Raw genomic sequence first — 17,345 nt, 5'->3', positions numbered from 1 at the left:
AAAAAAAAAAAAATATATATATATTTATATATATATATATACACACACACACATACTAGGATCTGAGTGAACTTTTACTTAGCACCTAAGTAATTAATGCCACTTAAAGACATTTTTTTGGACTATGCTCATTTAGTAAAATCAGCAAAAGACTCTGCATATTTGGAATTGAAGTACGTTTCTCAGCATGTAATATTCAGACCCTAGGTGTAAGAATCATTTGTGAACTTCTCTAAAATGCTGACGTCAATGATGATCCCCACAGGAAAGAAGCTTCTTAGGGGAAGGAACACGGGAATCTGAATATTTATAATGAAGCCCAGATAATCTTTATATGCACTAATATTGGGGAACTGATCAACTTAGGTGACTTTTTCTCAGTTCCACTTTTGAGGTATACTTTAAAAATCACTAGAAACCCAAAAGGTTATAGATGCCAATCTCTTTCAGGCCATCATCTGAAACAGGGTATTACAATAAATAAGATAAATTCAGAGAGGTTATCTACGTCCCCGAGGTTATAGAGTTTGAAAATGGTTGAGGCAGAATTCTCCCTATTCTATTTGTCTGAAGTTTTTTTCATCCCAGAGTTTTGGATTTCCACACTGAACAACTTAGTTCTAGGGCCTAAGAACTCTTAACCCTTCAGAGTCATTTAAAAAAAAATTAAATCAAATGGTTTGGATTATGTTATTTCTTGGTACTATAGAGTTGCAACTAAACTGTAGTCTAAAGAATTTACGACTTGATTTAAGTCACAGTGCTCATGGCAGAGTCAAACCACCACAGTCTTAGAACTCAAACATAGTGCCTATTTCAAATTTATCTTTTACAGTTAAAAATATACTTATTTGTCAAGTCTCCATAAATAATTCCCATTCAAAAAATCGATATTCTGGATCTGGGGTGACTGTGATATTATGAATTGTTATCAAAAAATATTATAGGTATAATACAAGTTATAAAAACTGCATGTAGAGAAAACAAGGTGGGCAACCAGAAGTCATCTATATTCCTTACCTTTACTATCACTGTGACAGTAGCAATACCAGGTGGCATCGTTCCATAAATATCAAAGGCCTCCACCAGAAAAGTAATAGTGGCTTCTTGGTCTGGAAATGCCTCATAATCTAAACTCCTTAAAAGGGACAGTTCTCCCGTGAACGGATGTAGTGCAAAAAAGTGCTTCACTTCTGGGCTTCTTATCCGGTAAGAAACATTTGCTCCAAGGTCAACATCTTTGGCCTGTAACAAGTTAAGCAGGAGAATGGTTATATGAGAGAGGTTACTGAATTGGAGACACGCAGCATGGCCAGTAGTCAAGTGTCAGTGCCTAGGACAACACGAACTGAATGATGGTCAAAAGACATCAATTTTTTTTTTTTTAAAGCATTTTGTTAAATACGTTAGCAGAGAGAGGGAGGGGAAGAGGGAGGAAGAGATCTACTCATGAAATGTCATTGTTGATGTTATCACTGTATCTTTTTATATGAAAAATTATTAATTAATGAATCATACCATGGTAAAGAAATATTGTCATAAATTATTGTCTATTTTTTCCTGCTGATTTAATAATCATGAAAATAACATTTTAAATTAATATCAAGTGATTCCTATAGACATAATAAGAGAGCTAAAGAACTACGGCAAAACCAAGAAAATATAACTGACAATTTCTTCTAATGGGGATACTGTGATTCTGTAAAACACTGATTCTGCAATTCTTAGATATTATACTATTATACTCCCCTTCATGTAACTAGTATCTGAGAAGTAATTATGCACAAGTGGATGTACACACCATCAAGATGAACCACAACACAATTGTCACCCACCAGGTTATTCTCTAAAAGAAGAAATAAAACACAAATGCCAAAGCAGGAAAAAATATATATATGTCATCTAAAGGGTGTTCCAAATGGGAATGATAGCTTTTAGCTGAAAGGATGTTTTTTTATGGAAGCCTTTTAGGATGGCTATGTCAACCAGTAGCGTAGACTGGCAAATGCACCTCAGGGTAAGAAGATGGAATAGAGCAAGAGTAAAAATTGGGAACATTCAGGGTATGTAAGAATGTGAATTGGCGAATACAATATCTCCTATGTGAACTTCAGTCTTGATTTCCCCTATCAATAATTGACTTTACAATGAGACAGATACAGTGGAAGCATCATTCTTCTATGTCATTTTGCTGTCTGAAATTTTGCTTTCTGTCCCATTTTCTATCAACCCTATGCTCCGGAACAAGATGAGGAGGATCACTACACCTTCTAACCCTTTAGCCTCTCTCCCTTCTCCTCTCCTCACTCCCGGGATTTCAGGCAGCCTTTTTCACTGCTTTGAAAAATCTTTCTTTTCTCTTGTCTTGAATAACTCTTATTTGCCCTATATTCACAATTTTGAAACAACTTTCTCCAGCAAATATTTTCATTCCTCTTGGATTAAATTAAGAGTTCCACCTGTATTATCCCAGACCTCTGGTATTGAGGACCTATGTTCTAACTACCAGCTTACTTGTCTGATTGTTAAACCAGACTGAAAACTCAAAGATGGCGAGGAAACTGTCTTGTTCACTTTCACATACACGGTCTAGCAAAGGATTTGGTATACAATAGACACAGAAGATATATGTATTAGATAAGTGAACTAATTAATTAATGGATTGAGTGAAGCAATAAATCTATTGATCCTGGTCCTCTCCCTGATTAGGACACATTTCTGCCTTATACAGATTTATTAATGTTTATTGCCTAAGAAAATACTTTCTTAGTTCTATTATGGAAGGAATACTAACAAAATTCAAGGTATGGACTGCAGGTGGAGAAACAACTACAATTCTTTTTGTTTCAAAATAGACCTTATAGAATCTGAGTCAGATTTAATGGAGCAGTTACTAAAAAAAATCGGATTTATGGGTCAACCTGATGTATTGAATCAAAATGTCCAGACTTCCAGGTCATTTATAGTTGAAAATTGAATAAAAGATACTTGTATATGGAGATGCCATTAAAAAGGAAACTTAGACTCCTGTAAGATGCCTATTATGTATTGAATATATAAAAAATACAGAGCAATGGGTATAGTATCTGTATAATATAAGGGAAACCCATACGTATGTGAGGATATGTATGCATGATTGTATTGTCAACTGTTATAATAAACATACAGCATTACGTTTGTAAATAAAAAAAATATTCAAAAGTTTTATCTTATTTCTTCCAGATTAACCTTTATCCCTGAAAGTTTTGGGTATCCCTAAAGTATGGGTGCCATGTAAAATACAATATGCAGTATTGGAGACATACTGACAATAACAATTTATTTATTGTTTATATACATATGAGATTTAAATTTAGCTTTCAGTATCATATTTTTGTTTGCTGAATTCGACAAACTTGGACTAATACTAAGTCTTATAATGTAGAAATCATTAAATTAATGCTTCCTCCACACACCTCTATTCGAAGGAAGGTGGTCCCAGCCGGCAGATTCTCTTCAACTACGACAGTGTATGTTGAATTGGTGAACACGGGACTATTATCATCAATATCCAAAACCTTGATGGCCAGTGTGAGAGTTGAATGACGAGGGTGTACTGCTCCATCTGTTGCCACAACGACGAGTTCATAGTAGTCTCTGACTTCTCTGTTAAGCTTCACTGCTGTGTAAATGCTCCCGTTAGACGTGATGCGAAAAAGATTATTGAAGTTGCCCAAACTGTAGTACACTTGGCCATTTATTCCAGCATCAGGGTCCGTTGCCTGAATATAATGAAAACAACAGAATTCACATAATAAGTTTTGGTATGCTGCTATTAAATGAAGGGGACAGTTAATTAGTTTTGACATTTTTCTATCTAAATATTCTTTTGGTCTCTAAGGAGAAAAATAAAAATATAATGACAATGTGAATCATAATCTAAAGCATAAAAAACTAAAATATAGTTAATATTCTTCATAGAAAATTAGTATAACATAAATATAAATGTAATTAGCAATAGCAATCATATTATGGTACAATATCTTATACCTTTAATAGATTTTTGAATGAAGTCAGAAAAATAATTAGTTGTTTTTAAGTAATTGGACAATTTGGTAAGTGACAATTCAGGATCCCATAACTTTTGTCAAAGTACATTATATAATCATTTTCATATTTATATATGTTCAACAATATTTCTTATTTATAACAAATAACATTTGTCATAAAATAATATTCAGAAATAGTACCTTATTTTAACCTCATGATATACTTACGACTTATGAGTAAATAACATTGGCACCATTTTACAAATGAGAAAACTCTGGCTTATGGAATTTAATTATCTTGCTAACTCCATGTCCCAGTTCTTAGCATAATATTTCACATATGAAACTACTTAATAAATACTTGGGGAAATCTCAGCATTCCAGTTCTTAGTACAAGACTTCACATACAAAACTACTTAACAAATGCTTGTGGAAATTACTGAATGTTAGATTAATTGAATATATGGAACTAAGATTTGAAACGCAATCTGTCTTCAAATTCAAGTGGGAGTACAAGTATTAAAACTATAACGTCCCTGCAAAGGCTTTTATTTAATATTAGAATACAAGCCTCCAATAAAAACTGAGAATTCATCATATCACAATGAATCCATATTTATGAGACTTTTTAAATCATGCAACATCACTTTGCATCAAATGAAATGAGTAAATTTTGAGTCAATAGCCATCCAAATAGAATGGTGAGAATTAATCTTACCTAAAACCCAGTTATGATATAAATTATGACTCTATCTAGTACTGCAAGTTTTGTGTTTGATAGTTGTATGTTATTGTTCTTTTCAAAAACTGGATCAAATCTTAGGAACTGTAAAATGTTATATAACTATGCTATCAACAAGGAAATTAAGGAAAACAAGACACTTGGCTGCCTTGTAAGCCAGAGGCACCATAAAAACTTGATATCCAAAAAACCTGAAAAGCAATATGAGGTATGTTACAGCACATACGCAGTTACGTATCTCACTTTGCAAACACTAGTGAAGTATGTGGGGTGGGTTTGCTGAATGCTTGTGTCTTGTTTGAAATGACTAAGTCCAAGTTACAATAGTCATGTGTCTAACTGTGCTCCTCCTGCATGTCATAATGCCAAACATTTCAACAGGATTTGTCTCTTTCATTCATCCAAACACAAATGCCCTGGGGAGTTTAACATCTCTTGAAGTTTATTCCTGAGAAAATACAGAAGAAGAATCACAGGAATATCTAAAGAGGAAAAGTACTGCAAAAGAGTTGAAGAGCTTCAGCTGATATATTTTCTTCTACTTTTACACTTTACCTAAATTTTGCCTCACAATTATTGAAAAATTAGTCAATTTTGTGTCATCTGAGTGGAAAAAACAAAAACAAAGAACATTGTCACCTGTACTCTCCTGTAAAACTGTGAACTTTTTTTGACAAAAATCATTGATAAAGTAAATAAAAAAAATATAAACCAATGATATGAATAGGCCTTAATTCATAATACCAGCACTCTTGAAATTTTTAGTCTCTTTTTCTGCCTGTAGGATATGTTAAGATTAGGAAAATCAGTGATTTATGCCAGTAGGAATTTAAATGACTCTCGACCAAGTTGTTTTTTATCATCTATATAACTTAGATTCAATTTGATAGAATTGATGGAATGTCTCAATTTGAATAATGTGTTGTATGTGTGATTGAGTGGGTGTAGGTGTAAGGAGGAAGATGTTATAGATATATTGCTCTACATTCATTGCATTGCTCAATAGATATCACCATTAGGATGTGTTAGATCGATCCATATTAGTTTTCTTTTGGTGCCACAACAAATTATCACAAATTTGACAGCTTATACACGTTTATTATATAACAGCTCTGTAGGTCAGTACAAGATGGTATTACCAGGCTTAAATTAAGGAGTGGGCAGAAATGCATTCCTTTAGAAGCTCTAAGAGGCAAATCTGTGAAGTGTAGAACATAGATGTTTTGGCACAATAATCAAGTAAATGAGGTGAAAGCTATGTTGATTGGTTTAATGTAACCACGTCAGATTGTATAAAAAAAATCAGCACATTGTACCCCACATATGCATGAATGTATTTAATGATCTATGTGTATATGACTTAATAGAATAAATAAATAAATAAATAAATAAAGCTCTAAGAGGAAACAATTTCTTTGCTCATTTAAGATATGGACAGAATTCAAGTTGCTTGAGGTTGTAAGACTGAGATTTCCACTTCCTAATGGTTGACTTATAAAGATCAATCCCAGCTTCTAGATACCACCCATCTCCCCTGGCTTATGGCACAGTCCCTCCATTTTTATAGCCAGAAATGATGGTCAAGTCTCTCTCATATTTTTTAAATTCCTCTTCCTTCTTCTTATATCTTATCTTTTGACACAGTCCTGAGTCATCCATCCTCTTCCACATTCAAGGTCTTGTATAATTACATTAAGCTCACCTAGACAACCCAGGACAGCGTTCTCAAGTTAAGGTCCTTACCATTAACTATACCTTTTGAAAATACGTAGTTATTTTATAATGGAATGGTGTGTTGAGAAAAAATGTCCAAACACATATTCAACAGGTAGAGTGGTAGCAAATGTTCGATGGGTTTCCGCATCAATAGGGTATCATACTTTTTTTACAAATCAGTTTAAATTAATATAAAATGTCAGTAACATGTTCAGTCTACACACACACAGGCACACACTTTGATCCAACTCCCTACCACTGAATTCACTGCATGTCTAGTTATTATTAAAACAAGGGCATTTCATGCTTAGCGATGTAATATCCTCACGAAACTACTCTAAGTTTTCAGTGTGACTCAGGTATCTCTGCTGAGGAGTTCTTAAAAAGTAGAACATAAAATGTGTTCTATACTTTTTTTCTACTTCCTCATTAATTGAGGAGCATAAATAAAGGCATGTAAATTAAGGGACATACATGGGCTGGCTAAACAAGGCAGTTTCACTTATGTACTACTATAGGCAAGTGAATAGAGGTAGACAAGATTACCAAACATAGAATCTCATATTATCAGCAGTGCTGTCAAGGATTTGCATCGATGTTTAATATCTAGTGAAGCAGCTCAGTGTGTGATGCTATAATAAGACCATTCATCTTCCTAGAAATCAATTAAAAGTTAATTAAAATTGTTAATAAGAAAAATCACACATCTATTCTCCCCTTATACTACATCAAAGCAATAAACAGTAATAGCTGCAACTTCATAATCATCTGTTCACACTTAACATGTTTTTGTAATATACACCTTACTATGGGGCCTAATTTGTGGCTACTAATTTGTGAATGCAAAGTGCTGGGAAATTGGCTGATAGGCCATAGTCAAATAAAGACCTCACTGGACAGAATCAGCAAATATTAATCATTAAAGGGTAGAGTAAATAATCACTGAAGAAGGAAGGCAGAAGATACACATGCGCATTTACAGAAAAAGAAGTTTTGCACAGTTGTTTTGCACCCATTTTATAGCTTGCCACTTCAAAATATGAGTAAGGAAACGTATTTCTTAAACACTGCATTGATTCTCATTTTTTGCTTATTATCTTTTGAAAGTGGTCTACTATACAATCCTTCTCATCAATAAAAGTGGAAGGTCATTTGTGGGATTCCTAAACTGTGGCCTCCTAATCTGTAGGACTGACAACATGCCTCTGTGTGTGGAATATACTGGAAGAAGGAGAAGAGTGTGGTTAAGAGATAACCAAGGTTATCAATGACTAATTAAAAAGGACAACGGTGGCAGGAGACACAGAGAGACCAAAAAGAAAGTTATACAACCAATTTCAAAGAGAGAGAAAGGCGATATTTATTGACCTTCCCACTGCCTTGTGCAGGTGGCTCCCCCTCTCCGGAAGTGCACTGTGCTTACTTTACGTAACAAACTTTCTCCTTGTCATGCTACAGACTGTGTGAATTTATTTTGCTTTCTGTTCATGCTGCCTGCACTGTCCCTATTTTGCTTTCAGTTTCTAGTCACTTTCTCTTTGTTTGTGCTGCCTCTATTAAACTTGCTAGTTCCACCGAGGAAACAAATCAGGTCAACTGGGTTTGGGAAATAGAACCCTGTACTCCAACAGGTGGTACATCTCTAATGATCTCTAACTATATTTTTTAAAATTGTTATCTATAAACTTTAAAAAGATACACAACAGTTGTTGTCTTTATTTCTTTAAAGAGGCAGAAGCATTTCAAGGGCTGTGATTATTATGTAAAAGGAGAGAATCAATTTAATACTTCGAAATGCAGGTGAATCTTTCCTGTCTTCACACAAATGACACAGGTTTATTATTGAACAATGGCAATTAGATTTACTGGCCAGAAGGTAACAAGCATACTTGAACTAAAAGCACTGAAAACATAACAGTAGTGAATTGTTTTTTGTTAAACATCAGAACCCTCAAATGTTCAATTACTTGAAATCTAGAAAACTCATATTTCAACCAGTGACTTTTCAAGGGCTCAAGTTCTACATTAAAGCCAGATCCTCCCCACACTGATTCTATAACCTTGGATGAGTTTATTGCTTTGAAGGAACTCAGGAAATTTTACCCTAAAATATGACTCCTTGGTATACATAATATTTTGAGTTAAAGGCCCTTAGAATTCAATAGGCCTTAACAGAGGGTTTCCTCGCTGCATAAAACCAGACAGACTCACCAAAAGGAACAATTGCCCTACCGTCCCTTCCATGTTATCTCTATTATTATAGAAAAGAAGATCAAGAATGGAGCAGATAGGATCCAAATCCGTTTACATATAATGCCTGCCAGTTATTGCGATTATTTCAGAGCCTCATAATTTATGAGCAGGTCATCATCCTTTGATGTATCATATAGTATTTTTAATGCAACAAATAAAATATAAAAAAGCTTACCTGATCGGTAGAAAGAGTGCTTTAATAATTACAATAGACAAAAATGAAGATGGAAAGCCGTTTGATGCGTAAATTCAGATGGCATTACATTAAACAGATGTCGGGAAGTTTGATGAAAAAGTATGTCTGATGATTTTATAGATATTGCCACATTGATCTATGTTTACTGTGTTTGGCTTGAGAAAATATCAGTTCCAAAAATGCATTCCATTTGAAAGGAGAAGAGATGATAACTTTCAGTTGCATTTTAAAGTAATTTCATCATGGTTTGAAAAACAAATACGTGTGTCAATGGATAATGACCTGATCATAAATTGTGAGGCTCTGAAAATCATCATAATGACAGCTGAAAGTGACATCAGAGTTATTTCACACTAAATATTCCCTTACTTGTAACTACTGCAGGCTGTCCTTTCAAATCTTAAAAAGATAAATCCTGTCCAGAGAAATCAGTAAATCGTATTTACCCACATAAAAGGTTTGACAGCTGCCTGTATTTTTCTCCAAAGCTATGTCTTTTTTAGTGCTCTTAAATTCTTTCCATTCTACCACAGAGGAACCTCAATTAAACTGTCTATGTGGCGTTAGATATTTCTGTGAGATGCCTTCTCTGGTTCTGCCAAGGCTGAACAGCAGACCTTCTGCTGAGACTCCCGGTTGCCCTGCATTTATTCAGCTCTGAAACATTGCAATTGGCTGGTTCCCTGCTGTCTCCTACACTATACGTCAAGCTACTTGAGGACAAGAACAATGCATTGCTCATAATTGACTTGCCAGTGTCTATTCCTCATAGGTGCTCAATGACTATTTGCTGAATAAATGCTTTATCAAGGACATCACTTTTACCAAACATACTCACTATAAAGTTTTGCTGAATCTACCAATAGCCAAAGCAATTACTCCAAGTTGCACGATAAATTACATTTTATTCTGGTATCCAAGGCTGTGGGTGGCCTTGCTGAAACCTGTCTTTTTGTACTTATCTCCTTCAACTTACACTCTGACACAGACTCTTAACGTTTAGTCAAAGTAGTTTATTTATTGTGTCAGCCTGACTCCAAGCAACTCCGAAATTTTAGTGGTTTGTCACCATTGATATTTATTTCCCAAGTAGGTGGCATCCATCCCTAATGGCCTGTGCTTGACTTCGTATCATCTGACTCAAAAAGGAGACTAACGGAGCTGCCTCTATGGAAACATGATGCTCACGTGACAGAGGACAAATAAATGTGACAAGATGTCAAACTGCAGCTCCTAAAGCTTCTGCCTGGAAGTGAGACCCCTCATCTACACTCCCACCAGACGGACGTCAGGGGGTGGGAAACAGCAACTGCTCACACAGTGGGGCAGCAAGAAATGAAAACAGTTGTGCAGTCGACTACCCTAGTAGTCCTTAAAAACTCCCGCCCCCCCCCACCTTTCCTACCGTGTTCCTTTCTTCTCTTACTTGTGTTTTTAAATACAGCCTCCATCTTCCAAACCTGCCTTCAGTTCTGCTCATCTGGGAAGCCTTTCCTTTCCATCCACCCTCTGATTCCTCTTTCACTTAGCACAGACTACTTTTTATTGCTGTATATGGGAGATGTGCGATGAAACCTCAGGCCTAAAAAGCCACGGTTCATTAATCTATTACTTAATGGAAGGCACAGGGAGAGAACAGAATCTCTGAATAGGCTGGCGAGAGGGAAGTGGGAAGTGAGGCCTCAAGTCAAGGGAAAAACGACCTCCCTAAAGCTGGGTGACATCTCATACAAACAAATTGAGGGTATCAAATTCAACAAGTCATTGCCATGAGTGGGCAGGAGGCAGAAACCAGGAACTTTGCACTCACACGTTCAGTTGTCACACAATGGTAAACTCTCAGAGGTTATAATTTCAATGCTTTAGGACAGCGGTTCTCAACCTGTGGGGCGTGACCCCTTTTTAAAAATGAAAATACACTGTGGCATGAGGAAGGTTGAGAACCATTGCTCTAGGACAGGCGTCCTCAAACTACGGCCCGCAGGCCCCATGCGGCCCGCCTAGGACATTTATCCAGCCCGCCGGCTGTTTTTGCCACCACTGCCTGTCCTGCTTAGCAGCTGACTCGTCCCAGGGGCCCCCAGTCTGGCCCTCCAGTGGTCTGAGGGACAGTGAAGTGGCCCCCTGTTTAAAAAGTTTGAGAACCCCTGCTTTACGAAAAGGGTTGGCAGATTAACATTCATGCAAGAAAATAGTGTTTCATATTCCTTAAATGTATTTCCACGGTTCTGTAATAAGGCTGTCATTCCCCTCTCTCAAATATTCCTTACTCTTCCTAAAAGGGAGAGGAAAATCTTAGAAGACTCATTCCCCTGTTGTCTTCACGCCCCCTTCTGACTTCTATCAGACTCATTCCCCTGTTGTCTTCATGCCCCCTTCTGACTTCTATCAGTGCTTCTTTAACTTCCTCAGTCCCATCTTTTCCTTTGTGGATAAAAGTGCTCTAAGCCTGAAACCCAAGTGCATTTTGCCAAACAAACCGGGCTGTCTTGTGCCTGCTTTATTCGATCACCACGTCCTCCCCTTACTTCCCAACCTGATGATTCTTCAGCCCAAGTAACACCTCTCTCAGAAGCCGTGGAATTATAAGGTTCATGTTTATGCTCCTGAAACTCATCACACATTCTTTACCAAGTGCCTTATTACTTTTTTCTTTTGTTATTGCCCTCTGAAATTAAGAGTTTTTAAGGGCTAGTCCTTATCACACAACGTTCTTTGTGTGATAAGGACTAGCCCTTAAAAACTCTTAATTTCAGAGGGCAATAACATGCCTGCTTTTAAGAAAAGACTATGAACCCTAACTGACATTTTGTATTTCCTTCTGTATTGTGTGATTGGATAGGAATGATACAGAACTCCATACTAGAAATAGTTTCAGAAGAAATTTTTGCAGAAATTTCTGCTCAGCTAATGTTTATTGATTCTTAGATGTGCAATGAAAAGACATTTCATTTTCTAGGTGAAAATTGAGTGAGCAAAGACACCAACAATCACTGTGCTTAAAATGTGTCCTTCTGTTACGGTCTATTGCTTGTTTACATTTCACTTTGTACCCTAAAATCTACCCCGGACACCTATTTCTGGTTCAGTTTGAAAATAACGGCAGCACACATACCTATGTCTTCTAAAACCCAGTACAGTAGTTTAATTTTTCAATCCTCTACTCAGGGGTTGCTCAAAAGACATTTTCATTATCGCCTCCTCAGAGAGTCTTTTTAGACTTTTTTACTTTCAAATTGAATAATTATCACCATATAAAACTGTGTATCTGTTTATGTGCATAGATAAGTGTTTGTGCTTATACATAAGAATAGTAAGATGTGTTTGCCTCCGAAGAACCGATTTTTATCACTTTCAGGATGGATGATAGGTTCCCATGGAGAATGCATGCTCTAGTGAAATGGAGCCTGGGTAACCTTCTAATAGAGCACAAGCATTTTCACCTGGGACATTCATCCTTCAACATTCACTAAGTGACATCACTTTTAAGGTACTTACCCATCCTCTTATAGAGAGCAGTGTGTTTCAACCTTTTTTATCTCAGGACACGCAGCCTTGAACCTCCAGTTAAACTTTTGCAGCACACTTAAATTACATTGATCAAAAAATGGTATAAAGAAATAATTTACTTCCTTGCTTTCAACTTTTTTTAGAAAATAATTTAATTAATGATCATTGAAAATGTTTGAGGCACACCTAAGATCCTCTCCTAGCACGTCAGTGTGCCCTGACACATCTGTTGAAAATCACTGATGTAGCGTAACTCACGGCGCTTCTGGAGTTATATAGATACCATGTTTTACACCATGAAGGAAGAAAAGAATAACGCGGCCATGAATTTGCATTTAATATGATAATCTTGGTTTAAGCATCTCTATTTATTTGTGCTTACTTTCTATATCATCTTCTGAAATAAAGTATTGTTTTCATCTTTAAAAAGTTTTAAATTGGTCTCTACTTGAGACGTCTTTATGATTCTATAAACTAATCCCAAGTTTTAACTTCCTTTTTCTTTAATTTTTTTTTCTTTTTTTGAGACAGGGTCTTATTATGTCACCCTCAGTAGAGTGCTGTGCATCACAGCTCACAGCAACCTCAAACTCTTGGGCTTAAGTGATGCTGTTGCCTCAGCCTTCCAAGTAGCTGGGACTACAGGTGCCCACCACAATGCCCGGCTATTGTTTGTTGCAGTTGTCATTGTGGTTTAGTAGGCCTGGGCCAGGTTCGAACCTGCCAGCCCTGGTGTATGTGGCTGGGGCCCTAACACTGAGCGACGGGTGCAGAGCCTCATTTCCTTTTTATCCAGTATTCTTGTCTGTGAAATATAAACGTGACCATACATTTCCCTAAGGAGTTAAGGATGACTATGCCGTAGGTATTTGCCTTCTGCCTGTCACAGAGCTTGTGGTTCTATCATGTTGTCTCACGTATTATTGGCTTGTATCAGTGCTAGAGAGACTGAAAAAGAAGGTGACAGCTGGGTTGTAGTCTCTGTGACTAGAACCTGGAAAGAACATGACAGCCAGGTTGGATTCTCTGTGACATTCTCCATAATTAAATTTTCTGGGGAATATTCAATTATTAGATTAACAGATGTGAGTCTATAACAAGAGAAATAAAAGTGCCTTTGGCCACTCTTCATTTAATGAGAGAAAAATATCTCCCAATTCCCAAATCCTCTCAATAATTCCACTTATAAACTCACATTGTTTCCCAAACAACCACCATAAAATTAAAAGGACTTTATCCATTTCATACACATTGCCACAATCTCATCTTTTTTCGCTAACTTGATAAAGTCCCTGGACTAGAGTGAGATACAGATGCTGATCCCTTAGTTTTCTTTTATATCACTCATTCCTTGAGCTAAGCTGAAAGATAGTAATTTTCAGCTGTGTTTCATTACTTTAATCAGGGATATCTCTAAATAGGTTGATTTAGAAAAGTATGTTCTATCTTCACTCCTGTGACAAGAATTCTCTGAAGTAACTAAAATCACATTTTCTACTGTCCTGTTCTATACAGTCATTTAAATTAGGGAAATAGAATTTATTGGAAATAACAATTTATCTTTTCCTAGGTACCCCCAAGACTCTTATGTGTAGGCAAAAAAGAGCTAAGAAGTAAAAAATGTGCCACTGCATTTTGAATCAGAAATAATAGATGCAATTCCTGCTCTGCTCGTTCGTTTTCAGCTGCCTTCCTTCCCATAGACTTTCCCAGCACATTCCTGTGTTCTAGGACTTGTGAAAGTAGGTAACCATTTCAGAATAATAACTATGCATCTGGCCTTATGCACAGTGTTATCAGTTTGTTTCCTTTAATTTTGGTGTAAATGGTACTGCTGCTCAGGTTAATATTGAATATATACATAACTTTTTAATGTTGCAGATTTATTAAAGACTCAGATATTTTACCGACATTACCTTTTTTTCTGGTTAAATTAGAGAAAATAAACTAGATTAGGGACTAAAAAGTGGAGAGTAACTTCATTTGGACATACATTATTTTGTAATTGTCAGTAGAGGAACATTTTAATATCAATTAGCCAACCAAGAATTTTTACTTAGAATAACAGAATTTGTTCTATAGAATGTTATGTGTAGGAGTGTGGGAGCACAGAAGCAATCTAGTCGGTAGAATCAAATGATAGGGTATAATATAACTGGCATCTGAAATACGTAGGGATGAGGAGGGGAAACTTGTCCTTTCCTTGAAAGTTCTCTCAAAGATCAGCTCAAAATTAAGGCAGATTAATAAGAGAAAGGTTTATTTGCCAATACCAAGCTCACGGGGAGAAACACAGTGATTACTTAATAGCCAAGTGAAGTTCAGATATTTTTATACACAAGTTTTAGAGGGGAGGGGAAAAGGAGTCTAGGTAATTTTGCTTGGGGGCAATAAACAGTTGTCAGGGAAGATGAATGAAAGGGGGGAAATAGATTAACTAGCAAATTAACCTGAGAGGTATTTTGTTTCAAATGATTTGAGCCAAAGTCTACTGTGTCCTTAATCTTCTTTCCTGCAATATATTAAGATAACAGGGAGATGAAGGGAAGTCAATTGTCCTCTTTGGTCTTTTGATCAAAGGTTGAGCAGATGGAGGGGAAGCCTCTTCCAAAGTTTTGTTGATCTTAAGGGGCCTGCATTTAAAAATATTCTCTGTACCCAAGCAGTCATATCTAGAGATGAAATTTCCTAAGCTCCTTCAAATAAAAGAACAGATGGAAATAAGTTTACTAGAACACCACCGTTTCTCATCACACTTCATTGTACTTTGCTTCACAGTTATTACGTTTTTTACAAACTGAAGGTTTGCGGCCACCGTGAGTCTGTTGGTGTCACTTTTGCAACATGTGATCTTCTTGTCTCTGTGTCACATTTTGGGAATTCCCATAATATTTCAAGCTTTTCCATTATCATTTTATCTGTGATGGTGATCAGTGATCTGTGATGGTACTATTGTGATTGTTCTAGGATGTCACGGACCAGACCCATAGAGACAATGTACTTCCTAAGTGTTGTGTGTGTTCTGACTGTCCCCCCCCCAGCTGGCCATTCATTCTCCAGTCCATCTTCCTCTCCTCAGGCCTTCCTATTCGCTAAGATGCAAAAATATTGAAATTAAGCCAATTAATAACCCTACAATGGTGAGTTACAGGCTTCCGATTTGAAACTAAAAGGTAGAAATGATAATTAGTGATAAAGGCATGTCCAAAGATAAAACACACAAACTGATAGGCCTCTTGCACCAAATGGTTAACCAAGTTGTTAATGCACAAGGAACGTTCTTAAAGGAAATTAAAAGTGCTACTCTGGTGACTCCACAGACGATAAAAAAAGTAAAACAGCCTTATTGCTGATAGGAAGAAAGTTTTAGTGGTCTGAATGGTATATCAAACTAGCCACAGCATTTCTGCAAACTGAAGTCTAATTCAGAGCAAGATCCTCACTCTCTTTAATTCAATGAAGGCTGTGAAGTAAGTAAAGTTGAAAGCTAACAGGGGTTACTTCATGAGGTTTATGGAAAGAAGCCACCTCGATAACATAAAAGTGTAAAGTGAGGCCACAAGCACTGATGGAGAAGTGGCAGCAAGTTACCCAAAAGATCTTGTAAAGTGAATTTTTGAAAGTAGCTACGCTAAACAACAGATTTTCCAATGTAGCTGTGGCTTCATGACTGCAATCTCATTATAGAACTTTAACAGATGAAGAGTGGCTTCTTAAGGGTGAGCAAAGAAAGTGGTTTCTCAAGATGGAATCTCCCAATGAAGATGCTGTGAACATTGTTGAATTGAATACAAAGGATTTCTTATTGCACAAATGTGGTTGATAAAGTAGATGGAGGATTGGAAAGGATTAACTCCAATTTTGAAAGAAGTTCTGCTGTGAGTTAAATGCTATGAATCTCTATCACATGCTGTAGAAAACTCTTCTGTGAAAGGAAGAGCCAATTTATACAACAAACTTCACTGGCATCTTAAGAAATAGCCAAAACCACCCCAACTTCCAGGAAACATCTCCCTGACCAATTAGCAGCAGTGAGGGTAAGACCTTCCACCAACAGAAAGATTACATCACACTGAAAGTTCAGATGGTCATTAAAATTTTTTAGCAATAAAATAATTTTAATGTAGGTATGTACTTTTTAAAAGACTTACTACCACTACACACTTAATAGCCTCCAGTACAGTACAAACATAATGTTTATGTGCACTGGAAAATGAAAAACTTATGTGACCGGCTTTATTGCAATATTTGCTTTATCGTGGTGGCCTGGAACAGAAACGACAATAACCCTGAAATATGTCTGTATTTTTTTTTTTAAGAAAAGCATATTACTCTGAGAGACTGAAACTCTATAATCTGTCTACAAAGAATCTTTGCAGATAATAAAGAAGAAAATTATTGACTTATTTCAACCTTAAAGTCTGAGAAATCTGAATGGAGACGGAGGTGGCTGTCTACCATGACAAGTGCGAACCACTCTGATTTGGTCGGCCCGGTGGAAACATCACTCCTGCTGCTTTCATAAAGACTGATTGCTTTTGACAGAAACCTGTCTGTGCCGACTCGGATGAGTACGATACTGAGAAGTCATAAAACCATTAGGAAAGACGGTGGCTCAGAGGAGCTCCACATAAAAACACTCAGACGGAAGAAATAAGACCGGGAGAAAGAGGCTCTATTTGCTACACATCCACGTTGTGAATTATGACACACACAGGGAATAGTTCCAGTCCTGGGTTTCAGAAATCCCAATGAACTAATTCTTCTGAGGTATCGTAAACTAAATAGTGAGAAAACAAGCCGAAGAAATATTGCCTGCTTTTATTTATTTTGCTGACTGCACTCAGATGAAAAAAAAAAAAAGCCTCCCATCTTTGATTCTTGTATGACTTCAAGAAAA

At 36.5% G+C, this 17,345-nt stretch overlaps 1 protein-coding gene across 16 annotated transcripts in view; it reads right to left on the bottom strand.

The window, feature by feature from the left end:
- PCDH15 (protocadherin related 15) overlaps positions 1-17,345 on the bottom strand; it is a 691,874-nt gene that overhangs the window by 184,942 nt on the left and 489,587 nt on the right. For all 16 annotated transcript variants that reach the window (XM_003783651.1, XM_003783650.1, XM_023509543.1 and 13 more), the window contains 2 exons: positions 3,456-3,761; positions 1,021-1,245 (listed from right to left, as the gene is read on the bottom strand). In XM_003783651.1, coding sequence (XP_003783699.1) covers positions 1,021-1,245; positions 3,456-3,761 — 531 coding nt within the window. The remainder of the gene's footprint in view (positions 1-1,020; positions 1,246-3,455; positions 3,762-17,345) is intronic.

The sequence above is a fragment of the Otolemur garnettii genome, unplaced genomic scaffold (genome assembly GCF_000181295.1).
Source record: "Otolemur garnettii isolate 467f Iridium unplaced genomic scaffold, OtoGar3 scaffold00008, whole genome shotgun sequence".
Classification (NCBI taxonomy): Eukaryota; Metazoa; Chordata; class Mammalia; order Primates; family Galagidae; genus Otolemur; species Otolemur garnettii.
Note: the sequence above shows the minus strand (reverse complement) of the source record. Positions and strands in the feature narration are given on the sequence as shown.